At 48.0% G+C, this 13,148-nt stretch overlaps 1 protein-coding gene across 3 annotated transcripts in view; it reads left to right on the forward strand.

Moving 5' to 3' along the window:
- Window positions 1–13,148, forward strand: part of TRAPPC10 (trafficking protein particle complex 10) — an 89,030-nt gene that overhangs the window by 55,996 nt on the left and 19,886 nt on the right. For all 3 annotated transcript variants that reach the window (XM_038581612.1, XM_038581614.1, XM_038581613.1), the window contains 9 exons: window positions 61–175; window positions 962–1,038; window positions 1,833–1,924; window positions 4,002–4,142; window positions 4,443–4,555; window positions 7,494–8,008; window positions 9,028–9,169; window positions 10,216–10,374; window positions 11,171–11,400. In XM_038581612.1, the coding sequence (XP_038437540.1) occupies window positions 61–175; window positions 962–1,038; window positions 1,833–1,924; window positions 4,002–4,142; window positions 4,443–4,555; window positions 7,494–8,008; window positions 9,028–9,169; window positions 10,216–10,374; window positions 11,171–11,400 (1,584 nt within the window). The remainder of the gene's footprint in view (window positions 1–60; window positions 176–961; window positions 1,039–1,832; window positions 1,925–4,001; window positions 4,143–4,442; window positions 4,556–7,493; window positions 8,009–9,027; window positions 9,170–10,215; window positions 10,375–11,170; window positions 11,401–13,148) is intronic.

A 13,148-nucleotide genomic window follows, 5' to 3' on the forward strand; every position in this document is an offset into this window, starting at 1 on the left:
CATAAATTCTCTGCTGACTGCTATTGGAAATTACCTGAAATTGTGGGTTTATCTCAACAGCTAAAGTCCTTGGGCTATCTGTGTGGACTTGTGTCAGAAAAAGGACCTAACTCAGAGGACCTCAACAGGATAGTTGATCTTTTGGCAGGTTTGGGAGCTGAGCGACCTGAAACAGGTACTTTTGTTGTGTATCTGGACCAGTGATACAGTGAAAAGTAATGAAAATGTCGGTTGTATCTTGGCATGTTTAACTCAAGTCCTAACAATGTAATTGTTCCTCATGTGGGAAATTATACTCCTTGTTAGCTGACCAGATTAATATGCAAGATATTTTATTTGCTTTTTACTAATGTAAAGAAGTGTTAGGGTTAGTTTAAGAAACTGGAAGGATTTCTAAAAATTTTTCTGAGTTTCTCACAGGCTTATACAAGCTGATCATGACTCTCTACAGCCTGTGTGGAGTTAAGATGCACCATCTCCCTCTGAATTACAGGGGATCTAGTTTCTGAGCAACATAGACAGACAAATCCTTTTACTCACTAAGTTACTGGTAGCTCATAGAGCCCTCTGGAAGGAGCCTTACCGATTCTTGCAGGTGTAAACCTGAGCGAGTAGTAAGAGTGAGATTTAGCCAAAGCCTGGTGGCCCAGACCACCTATGTGACGTGTGAGGTCACATTGCCAGGCTCCAGCTTAAGACACATCTGATCATCGTGAAAGTGATGGAGTTACAAACTCTAGTCTCAATCAAGAATGAAATATTACACACAGGGGTTAGGCTCTTTCATGACTATCCTACTTGGGCAAGCACAGAGGTCGTGATTAGTTCCAGGTGGCATGGCTGTCCGTGATGTCCCCAGGCAGCAGGTGAACTCCTGAACCTGTAGCGTGTGAGGGTGGGTGTGGACTCATGACTGGACATACTGAGGACGGATAAGGACTCTTCTTTCTTTTCATTTAAGCCAACACAGCTCAGAGTCCTTATAAGAAACTCAAAGAAGCATTATCATCAGTAGAAGCTTTTGAAAAGCACTACTTAGTAAGTATTACAAATGGTAGCGGTCTACCCCTGGCCCCCTGGCAGAAAACTGTCTCTGGAAGACTTTGCTGCTACGTGGCCTTGGGATAGGGCATGGGATGGTGTTCCCGACCTCCTTCTTGTTGGACTCGTCCGTTTCTTTGTGGAGTCCTGGGGAACTGCAGATGACACCCGGGATGGTTGTTGCTCATGAAACGTTCATTAGTATGCACGGTGCCATAATTAGGCATAAAGGCATCTTCGGATATTTATAATTTTGTTCAAAGTGGTATTGCTCATTCAACAGAATAGAAATTATAAGGAAGGATAATGAATGGTTTTCCATGTACAAAAAAAGTACTTTGGACTTGAACAGAGAGGTATTGTACTTGATCTTTAAAAGATTTTGCTTTGGAGAGCCGGTGGGAAGCGCAGTGCAGGCAGGAGCTGGGTGGGCCAGCTGCAGTCCTGAGCCCCGGGTAACCTGGGAGCATTTGGCAGAGCTTTTTTGTCCCTGTTCTCCAAAAAGTGAGAAAACTATTAAAAATGTTACCCACATACAGAAAGTACTCTCAGAAGTTCAATGTTTTCTGCCTGTCAAATTCGTATTAGGTTATTATTCTTCATAATTTATGTACAAGTTAATGACTTTGTATAAATCACACGTTACATAAAAATTCAACACAAGCAAAGCTGTGAAGTAAACAGTAATGTTGTATTAATAATGAGGTCTTTCGCTTCAGCATTGAGTGACTAAGTGTAAGATTTGTATAGCGTTGAAGCGTGGTCTGATGCGGGCGTTTCCTTCCCTGCAGGAGCTGTCCCATGCTGCCATTGAGATGCACACGAGCATCGGGAGGACCCGCTCTGCCAGGCTTGTCGGGAAGGACCTGGCTGAGTTTTACATGTAATTGATTGTGAACGTTTCTTGGGGTTTCAAACATGCCGCACATCCAGTAGGAGAGGGTCTCTCTTGTGTGGGGTTGATGTGAAGTGCCCATCAATATGCAGAATGGAAAATGTATATAGCCTGCCAACCAGTCGGCATCAGCTTTATTTTCAGTTTCTTCTGAAAGCCAAATGGAGAGATTTTCAGCTTGTTACCCCCTTAATATCTGTTACCGATCTTTGTGGGTTTTTTATTGCATTAAATTAACGTAATGTACTTCTCTATATGCAGGTGGTATTTAGAACATATATGATAATCGAGCATTATAATTTACTTAATAAAAGAATCATGAATAGTTAGAGATTTATGCAGTGGCATAAATTGGGATGCAGATTCTGAAATATTCTGTTATAAAGAATTTTCTCTAGGTTATGTCAGTTGCCTCGTGGGCAGATTGAAAGCCTGGAGGTCAGCGATACGCAGTACCTGCGTGTCTTTTGTCTGCGAGAGAGGGCTGCTCTGGGCCTGGGGGACACAGGGTGTACAAATGCCGAGAAGCTTGCTGGTCTCTCTCCAGCTCTAGGGTTGAATGCTAGAGAAAAGACTCAGAACTTAGCATATTTCTCATGTGCTTGATAAAATCAGCCTATTGAAGAGTAGAAATCGTATCTGGCAGCATAATTGCTATTTCAGAGCAAGCCCTGGAAAGGGATAGAAATTATAAGGGAAATGATGTTTAAGTCTCAAGTGTGTGCTTGAAATGCTTTCTTGAAATGTATAATTAATGAAGTAATTTTATTAGATGAAACCAGAAAGAATAATTTCACTGATTAAAGTGGCTGCAGAGGGATTCGTAGATCATCTGAGTAAACTTCCTGGTGTTCAGATGTGGTTGGAGCAGTTAGCCAGGCACACACCTGGCTGTGGGCAGTCAGGGGTTAAATTTGGCAGGTCCCGAGTCTCCATCTAGGGAACCTGAGGAGTAAGGGTTCTGTTAACAGCAAAAAGCCGCAGCCTCAGATGTTGTGAGTGGGCCCGCCTGGACGCTAGTGCATCCTGCGCCTGGGAGCCCCCGCGGAATGGCACCGGTCTGCCGACCAGAGACTCGGGTGCTGCTTCAGCCTCCACAGACTAGCTGGGCGCGCTGGCCTCCACTCTCGGGGCTGAGGAACGGCCTGTAGATTCCCTGCTCTAGGACGTAAGAGGCTTTGGCTGGAGCTAGTGACGGAGGAAGTATTGAAGGTTCTGACCCCTCTGAAACATGAGGACATAGGACCACCAACACGTAGTTTGAGAGCTTGAAAATTTATGTAATTTGAGAATTTGAGAGCTCTCATTTCTGTAATAAGAGTAGGGTGGTGAATGCTGGGATGTCTCTCTCCCAGGGGTGCCTAGAAAGGGGAGTGCTTGTTTGGCCTTGGCCTTGGTCCCGTGAGTTCGGTAGCTGCGGCCCCTCGGGGAAGGGCCGGGTGGGTATCGGCACCGAGGCTTTGGCCGGCTCTCCTCAGCTGTGCTGTAAACTTGTTTTATTCTGAACATCTTGACAGTTTAAATTGGGACTGGAAGATCCTCTCCTGGGTGATATGTGTTGCTATTTAAATTCTCCAGAGTTCTCTGTAAATCTCTGCAGCCTGCTCAGGCTGTTCGCCTGAGTTTCAGCGTGGATCAGGCGCCGTCTCCCTCTGGGCCCTGCAGACGGCTTCTGTGCGTGTCTGTCTTCAGCGGGTGGTGTGGCACCGGCTGAGATTCAGAGCTTCCTGGCTAACTAGCTGCGTGCCTGTGGACACGTCCTTCCCTTGCCTTACCCTCAGTGTTCTGTGTCAGCTCGCAGTAGGGAGCAGCGCCGTCTTGTCACCCTGAGATTCCCTGTGAAAGTCCTTTGGCCAGGGTGCGATGCTGGGCACAGCGTGAGGGCTTCTCACCAGCACGTGTGTCAGGTCTGCTCATGCGCTCCCGAGTGGGTCCGCCCCTCCCTCTGGGGAGGTCAGGGAAGGACTAGGATGGCGCAGTGTCACGGCATGGGCTTACAGAGGGTGGCGGGCAGGTTATGATGATTGTGAACCATGACGACAGCTTCTGTTTGTTGATTTGCAAGGAGGAAAAAATCTCCACAAAAGGCAGAAATCTATCTTCAAGGAGCATTGAAAAATTACCTGGCTGAGGGCTGGGCGCTCCCCATCACGCACACAAGGAAGCAACTCGCCGAATGTCAGAAACATCTTGGACAAACTGAGAAGTATCCTTTAAATCTGTTATTCCCTCGAGAGGGGAACCTGGTTTCTGTGCCCGCAGGGGGTGTTTAATAAGCACCTAGTAGTTCAGAGAGGAAAAGCGTACCTCGTACTTACGTACCGTGTCCAATGATAAATTAGGTGCAGAGTTGACGTGTCTGATCTCCCTTTAAGTTCCTGGTAACTTAGCCCAAGCAGGATCCCCACGGGGCTGCACCTGGGGACTCCAGGGACCGTGGAGCGGGTTGCACCCAGCGCCACTTGGGGTGGGGTCCTTTTCCCAGACCCCTTGACTCTCCGTCCAGCTACCTTCAGACCAGTAGCCTTTTGGCCAGCGACCACCACCTAACTGAAGAGGAGCGGAAACACTTCTGCCAAGAGATCCTCAGCTTTGCCAGCCGCCAGACAGACAGCCCAGGTCAGACTCGCTCTTTGGGGGGCTTTTACAAACCTTTTTTGTTTGTTTGTTTGTTTGTTTGTTTGTTTGTTTTATTTGTTTATATTGAAGTCTAGCTATCGTACAGCTTTCTGTTAGTTTGGGTGTAGGATAGAGGGAGTCAGCACTTCTCCACATTCCTCATGCTCAGCACCTCCTCGCCGCAGGTGCACTCCCGTCCCTCTGTTTGCCCATCCCCACCTGCCACCCCTCTGCCTCCAGCACTTTGGTCTGTATTTAGGAGTCTGTTGTTTTGTTGTCTGTTTTTTGTTTCTTCCTTCGTTTTGTTTTTTAAGTCATATATTTAAGAAATATATGGGTGAGACCATCAGGTCTTTGTCCCATTTCCTTATGAGAGATACTGAGCTGACACATGGCCCGGGTCAGAGTGACTTTTAAAACTTCTCGTGAAAATGTTCAAATGCTATAGCAAAGTAGAAAGGCTAACACAGCGTGTGACATCGGCTCAACACCTAGGCTCGGCAGCTGTGTGGCAAATGTGGATCCATGCTGTCTTACTGCTGAGCTTCACCACGGAGCCGCTTCGCGTGGCCTTCTGAAATCAGAGGTGCCCCCAACCAGCCGAAGAACGAGGTTCTAACAAAGTTCTAATGTTTAGTGGAGTCGAGTCGGGGACCACATGCTGCTGCCTTTGATTGCTGTACTTCAATTCTCTTTTAATTTAGAATAGTTCTTCCCATTTCTTTTTTTTTTTTTTTTTTTAAGATTTTACTTATTTATTCATGAGAGACAGAGAGAGAGAGAGAGACATACAAACAGGCAGAGAGGGAAGCAGGCTCCATGCAGGGAGCCCGACATGGGACTCGATCCCAGGTCTCCAGGATCACACCCTGGGCCGAAGGCAGGTGCCAAACCGCTGAGCCACCCAGGGATCCCCTAGTTCTTCCCATTTCTGTTTCCTTTTTTAATATGCCAGCTTTACTGACATAGAATTCACCCACTTACAGTGTACAAGTCAGTGGCTTTGAGTATATTCTCAAATATGAGCAGCCATTGCTATAGAGTTAATTCTAGAACATTTTTATCTCCCCAAAAAGAAGCCTCATACTTCTTCCCAGCCTTCCTCCTGCCACCCCCACCAGCCCCTGGCAACCACTGATCCACTTTGTATCTCTATAGACCCCTATTCTGGGTATTTCACGCGAGTGGAACCATACCACGTGGGATCCTTTGTGACTACAGTATGTCACCGAGCATCTTGTTGTTAGGACTCACCCATGTCAAAGCCCGTGTCCGTGCTTCATTCCTTCTTGTGGCTGAGTAATAGTCCGTGGTAGAGATGGACACGTTCCATTTATCCATTCAGTTATGTGACATCTGGGTTTAAGGCACTGACATTTTAAAGACTTGGAGTCAGTTACCTCATGGGCTTTCCCACCTTCTGGAATTTGCTGAGTGTCTCCTCATAGGAGCATCTGCAGGAAGGTAGGTCTGAAAGGCTTAGATTTAGGCTAATGATTTGGCAGATTTACTTCACAGATGGTGTGGTGTGGTGAAGTTAAATTTATTGTGACATTTAGCTCCTCGTGTCTAGTTGATCAAGGAGAGTACTTATGTAAAATAATTACTGCCTTAGTCAACCCGGCTGCTATAAGAAAATGCCAGAGACCAAATGCTTAAATTAAACATCAGACATTCTTTCTCACCATCTTGGATGCCAGGCGTCCAAGGTCAAGGTGCTAGCAAAGTTGGTTTCTGATGATACATCTCTCCATGATGTGTCCTCACGTGGCAGTGGGAGAGACAAGGACAGAGATGGGCTTGGGGTGGGGAGGGCGGAGAGGAGAGAGCAAGGGACCACTGCAGTGTCTCCTCTGAGAAAGACACTAATTCCTCATGACCTCACGTAAACCTGATTATCTCCCAAAGGACCCCCTTCCATGTACCGTCACATTGGGGGTTTGGGCTTCCACTTCAGAGGCGGACCACAGTGCAGCCCATAGCGGTTACTAACTTCTTGAAAGCCCAGTGTTTCCAAAGATTTTGGCCTTAGGTAGATAGGGTCGTTGATTACTGGGGTGTATTTCACTCACATTGAGCCATCTAAGTGGGTTTCCCCGGAGCAACATGGCCTGGTTTGTTTTTGTAGATTCTGTAACGTGTCCAGAATGGTCATTGGTAGAACCACGTGACAGGTCTGTGATCCTGTGGAGTTTTGCTTCTCCTGCCAGCATTCCTTGACGTCTCTGTATGAATAAAATATTCTGTGATTGTTCACTGTTTTCTTGTGCTTTTAGGACACTAATCTCTGCACGTCCTTCCTTTAGTTGGTTGGTATTTATTAAACACTTAACCAGTCAGTCCGGTGGCCTTGTGGATTTTCTCAACAAGCCAGGTGCTTGTAGAAAGGAGGCCAGAGTATGTGCTGCCCTGTAGTCACTGTGGGGCTGGGGCTTCAGTGCCCTCTTGGAGTTTAGGAGGTGGGGCTCCCCACTTCATTAGCTGACTTCATAGGTTGGCAAGCACCTGGGTTTATTTCCAGATATATTGCGGGGGGAGGCGTAGAGGATGGGCGGATATAGACATCGTTACTTGAGAATTTCTTTATGTAGGTGAGAAAGTGGTGGGATTCTTCAAAACAGCTCTGAGGATTGGACTGTTTACTAATATTGTTTTGAAATTCAGGTTCAGAACTTACAGTCCTTAATTTTCAGATTTTATGATTTCCAGGAGCTATCTAGGCACCCATTTATGTTCTCCTTTTGACAATATAATGTGTTTTAGTGTGTGAAGATAGTATGGGGTCGGGAGGTTTTAGGCCATCTCTCTTGAATAGCAGTGCTTCTTGCCTGTCACGTTGAGTCTATTCCAACAGGCCTGGCAGTAACCAAGGCCCTGCTGCCTCTAGGTGGTCTAGAGTGAGACATGGCGAGTAACTCGTGGTGATGTGCGTTTACAGGTCACAAAATAGTACTCCCTCTGCATTGTTTTGCACAACTGAGAGACCTCCATTTTACCCCTTCCAACGCTGTGGTCCACGTGGGCGGTGTTTTGTCCGTGGAGATAACCATGTGCAGTCAGATGCCCATCCCCGTCTACGTGGAGCAGATCGCCATCAACGTCCACTTCAGCATCGAGAAAAACAACTACCGGAAGACCGCTGAGTGGCTTACCAAGCACAAGACGTCCAACGGGATTATTAACTTTCCGGTGGAGACCTCGCCTTTCCCCGCATCCCAAAACAACTTACCAGCGCTGGAGTTGTATGAGATGTTCGAGAGGAGTCCTTCTGATAATTCCTTGAACACAACAGGGATTATATGCAAAAATGTCCATATGCTCCTGAGAAGACAGGAGAGCAGCGCTTCTCTGGAAACACCATCAGGTGTGGCTCTGGAGGATGGGGCCCACGTGCTGAAATGCAGCGGCGTAACACTGGAGCCGGGGGCCAATAGGATCACGTTCAGGACACAGGTAGGTGTCGGGGTGAGGAGCTGACTTGAAAGATGGTCAGGAAGGGTTTCAAGCTCTCCAGAGCCGTTGGAAGTGTGGTGAGAATCCTGTAGAGGCCTCGGTGTGTTACCCTCGTTTTTGTTTATATCCTTAAAGAAAAATAGCCTAATGTTTAAAAAATTTTTATATGCACACAATTTTATGACAGTTGATGCATTTTGCAAGAAGTTCTTACCATGGGTAATTCTTTTTGCTCTCACTGGATTGAGAGTTTTTCCCCTTTGTATTAAAATATACCCTCATTTGTTGAAATGACATTCCAGAGAAGATGGCACGGTTTCATGTCAAACTTTGTTTTCCTTTCACTGGCTGCGTGGATATCAAAACAGCGGCACCTGCTCTGATACAAATCTTCCCCTCAGGCAGCGTGTCCCGTGAGGCCCCCTTGAGCCACGAGGACTCGGCCAGTGCAAAGTGCAGCTGTTGTCACTAGGCCTTAGTCTAGGCTCAGAGCAGGTCTCAGATCTCAGGCAGAAGGTTCCATTAGACCTCTTTCAGGGCAGCCCCAGTGGCTCAGCGGTTTAGCGCGGCCTTTAGACCAGGGCATGATCCTGGAGACCCGGGATCGAGTCCCGCGTCGGGCTCCCTGCATGGAGCCTGCTTCTCCCTCTGCCTGTGTCTCTGCCTCTCTCTCTCTGGTCTCTCATGAATAAATAAATAAAATCTTAAAAAAAAAAAAAAAGCAAAAAACAACAACAAAATACCCCTTTCAGAAGAGAATGCCACAGATGACATTTATTAAATTGAAAGTACGTTCTTAGAAGCGGACAGGCAGATTTAAGCATCAGTTACTCAGAAAATTTTCGACCAAGAGACTCTGAGGGCTCTGGCAAATGGCCCACAGGCTGAGGTAGAAGCATCGAGTAATAGGTGAGAGGGTAAGGAAAACGGGCATCTCAGGGATGGTGGCGCAGCCTTCCCTTGGGAAGCCCATTACAAGAGCGGGGGGTAACTTTCTGAACACCCGACTTTGACCGTAGGCCAAGGAGCCTGGAACATACACGCTGCGGCAGTTGCGCGCCTCAGTGGGCCCCGTGTGGTTCGTCCTGCCTCACCTGTCCCCGCGGGTGCAGTACGACGTGTACTCTCAGGAGCCGCAGCTGCACGTGGAGCCGCTGGCCGGTGAGTGGGCCGCCGGGGGAGCCGGGCCGCTCTCGCCGCGGGCCGCGCTGCGCTTCCCTCCCTACACGGGAGTCCCATCCAAAGCTGCTGTCCTCCCCTCCGTTAAGTCCTACAATTGGAAGGAGTTAGAAACAAATGATCAAAGACCATGTGGCACTCGATTAGAACACTAACGAGTGAATTTCTCAGTTGTCCAGGCTGAATAGGATATATTTATTTGGCTCATTTCTTGATTTGGGAAAAAAAAAATTCAAGGAAGGCATTTTTTTCAGTGTGTCCATACTCCTTACTTTTCTGATTTTGAAGTCTCCCCGGCTGCCAGGAAAGGCCTTGAGATGTCGCCCAGCCTCTCTGACGGTTCCGTTGGAGGAGCGCTCACGAGGAGAGCTGAGCACCGCCACTCTGAGGGCCTGGGACACCCCAAACCTCACCCGGGACCAGCCGCTGGTGCTCCCGCCCCTGCTCCTGTCCACGGCCCTCACTCCTGTTCTTGCCCGTGCCTTCCCGTCCCTCTCATCTGGCCACTCCTCCTCCTGGGTCCTGATCTCTCGCCTTCTCCCTTCTGCCTGCCCTGGCACAGGACTCCGGGGGACCTCAGCCCATCTCCGCCCTCCCCATTTCTGTCCCGAGGAGAGCAGTAGCCGCACCTTCCACCCAGTGGGTCCTGAAGGTCTGACCTAGAAAAGCCAGAACAATTCTGAGTAGCACCAGTACATTCGATTTCATTAGTCTGTTCTTTAGCCTCCTTACCTGCATCTCTCTCACTAACATTTTGGGACGTTCATAGATGTGGTTGCCACCGTGAGCCCTGACTCTGTCTCTGGTGCCTCTGAGACTCAGGTTCTCATGTTGCCAGCAAGGCCCCCCTCAACTCTGCATCCTTGTAATCGAGATGAAAAGTGAGGGTGGAGGGGTGGAACAGGAGTGAAACGGGGAGTATCTGCAGGGACCAGCCCTCTAACAGAAGAAGCAGAGCACCCTCTTAGCCTCACACCAGGCCCTCCGTTGATTGATCATGATGCTGATTGCCGTCTTTTTCCCTTCAGATAGCCTTTTGGCTGGTATTCCTCAGAAGGTAAAGTTCACTGTCACTACTGGCCATTATACAGTAAAAAACGGGGACAGCCTCCAGCTCAGCAACGCAGAAGCCATGCTCATCCTGTGTCATGCAGAGAACAGAGCAGTGATCTACTCCAACACAAGAGGTGAGGCGGCAGTCACCCGGTGAAGGCGGACCCTTGCCATTGTTGCGCACTGTGAGGCCGTAAGGCGCCCGTGGTCCCGGCCATCCGCAGGCGGTGTCTGAGGATCCCTTCTCCCTGCGACTCTTTCTTGGCAACGTCCTGCCTGTAGGTGGGCTGGGACCCTGACCTTGGGCGGGCCTTCGTATTTGGGATGAATAGGCAAAGCCATGTGTGTGCTGGGTGGCCAGGCGGTGTGACCTAGCTAAGGGCTTCTGATGCAGCATCACGGACAGGGCCTCTGGTCCTAGATGAAGCCTTGCCAGCCTGCAGTCTCTTCCTACCTCCTTTACCCTCCTCACCGAAAAGTAAAAGAAAATAGGCCTTTTCAGGCACTGGCCAGAAGCCCTAGAAAAGTCCCATCTCCCCTGGTTCCCAGGCAGGAGGTCTGGAGACGCAAGGACCTGCTCTCATTCTGGATGGGAGCCAGTCTGATAGTGGAGTGGAATGGGAGCATGTTGTACAGGGAAACACACAGCACATGGGTGGGCCACGTGGGAAGTGTCCCTTCTCTGTGTTTAGACTTAGCGCAGTGGCCGTGTCTGGTCTACAACCAGCCAACTTATACGACATTAGTGTCTGAGAGGGTGTTCGTTTCTCATTTTCCTGCCTCTGCCCTCCCACCTTAATCCTTCTTAGATACACTCTTCCAGGTGCGTAGGAGCAGCGGGAGTTGGGCTGGGCCTGTCACCTACTAGAAGAGAAAGGAACAAGGAAACACAGGGAATGTGTTAGAAGTGACTTTTTCTGTCTTTCCTAGAAAAGGCTTCTGATGTGTCGCTCCGGGTTCAGTCGTCTGACAAGGTCACAAGCATCAGCCTGCCTGCTGCTCCTGCGTACCACATGATTGAATTTGAACTGGAAGTTCTCTCTTTACCTTCAGCTCCAGTAACTGGAGGAGACAGCAGCACGCTGGGGGTAACAGAGCCCCACAGGAAGCATAAGGACACACAGAAAGCTGGCTACTGCATGGCTACCACAGACCATAAAGTAAGGAGGGCTGGAAGTGCCCAGCCTGCGCTGGCAGCCTCTGCCTTCGTGCTTGTTCTGAAAGACAGTACTTAAGAGATGACTTGTGTCGAAGTGGCACACTTCCCATTCCCGATTCCACATCCTCTCATTGGGGTTAGCATTTATATCTTTGAATCACCCCTTCTTAGATAAAGGGTGCACCTTGCAAGGACAAAGCCAAACAGGCTCTAAGTTTTCTATACCAACTCCAGGGGGGAGGACAGTTTATTAGAAGAGAGAGCATGTTTGCTTAGGGGAGGTAAGTTTGGGTCTGTAGTCCATTTGTCTTGGTGAACAGGCTAGAGTGAGTTCTGTGTCTTGACATGCATTGGTTTCTGTCCACTGAAAGTCAGGTCAGACTTAGCAAAGAGGAAGCTCTATCATTATATGCTTTGATGTTGGTGTTTATTGACAGTTACCTGAAAGATCCATGAACTTTTGTCCCAGATCCTCAGCTCAAGGAACGCATCTCTACCATTGTGCTTTTTCAGGTGTGTCCATGTCTTATAACATAAATACCACTTCTGAGGACTTTTTTTTTTTTAAGATTTTATTTATTTATTCATGAGAGACACACACACAGAGAGAGGCAGAGACAGGCAGAAGGAGAAGCAGGCTCCATGCAGGGAGCCCGATGTGGGACTCGATCCCAGGACCTCAGGACCACGCCCTGGGCTGAAGGCAGGCACCAAATCACCGAATCGCTGAGCCACCCAGGGATGCCCTGAGGACTTTTTAACACATAGAACTGTACCCTTGCAGTCCACATGTAGAACTGTATGCTTGCAGTCCCATAGGAGTATACGTATTTGCATACTTTAAAAAGCTGCTGCCTGTGGGTCTGGCTTCCAGTCACCCTGTGTCTAGGTGCTGAGATACTCCCCTCTAGGACAATGACAAGTCTTGGCACATGCCTCACCTGCTAGGAGGTATTAAAAATATAGTAAGCCCTTGGACAGCACAAAGGTTTGAGCAACAACCAAAAACTGGAACAAGATTGAATTATGAGGCTCAGCTCCTACATTAGGCTGCACCTCTAAGACTGGGAAAGGTGGTTATGCCATGTACTATATAGACACAGAAAGTCCAGCAGGATGAACAGAAGAATATGTTCCAGTGATGGAATAACAGGGTAAAACCTCAGGAAAAAAAATCTTAATGAATTGGAGAAAAGAAATTTACCTGATAAGGAGTTCAAAGTAATGCTCATGAAGATGCTCACCACATGAGAGAAAAACAGATGAACATAGAACCTAACAAAGAAATGGGAAGTATCAGAATGTACAGATAGAAGTTCACAGAGTGAAGACTCCAATAGCTGAACTGAAATATAGACTAGATGAAGCAGAAGAAAGGATCAGTCAGCTTGAAGTTAAGGCAGTGGAACTCAGTCAATCAGAACAGCAAAAAGAAAAAAGAATGAAAAAAGTGAAGATAGCTTAGGGGCTTATAGAACAAATGGAAACAGACTGTTATTTGGATCGTAGGGCTTCCAGAAGGAGAAGAGAGAGAGAAAAGGTAAGAAATCTTGAAGAAGTAATGGCTGAAAATTTCTTAATCTGCAGAAGGAAACATATCCAGATCCAAGAAGCCCAGAGAAACCCACACCAAGGCATATTATAATTACATGTCAAAAATTAAAGACTGGTTGAGGATCTTAAAAGCAACAAGAGATGGGGTGGGGCAGGGGGGAAGGAGGTTAAAAAAAAATAAAAGACAGCAAGAGA

The sequence above is a fragment of the Canis lupus genome, chromosome 31 (assembly GCF_011100685.1).
Source record: "Canis lupus familiaris isolate Mischka breed German Shepherd chromosome 31, alternate assembly UU_Cfam_GSD_1.0, whole genome shotgun sequence".
Classification (NCBI taxonomy): Eukaryota; Metazoa; Chordata; class Mammalia; order Carnivora; family Canidae; genus Canis; species Canis lupus.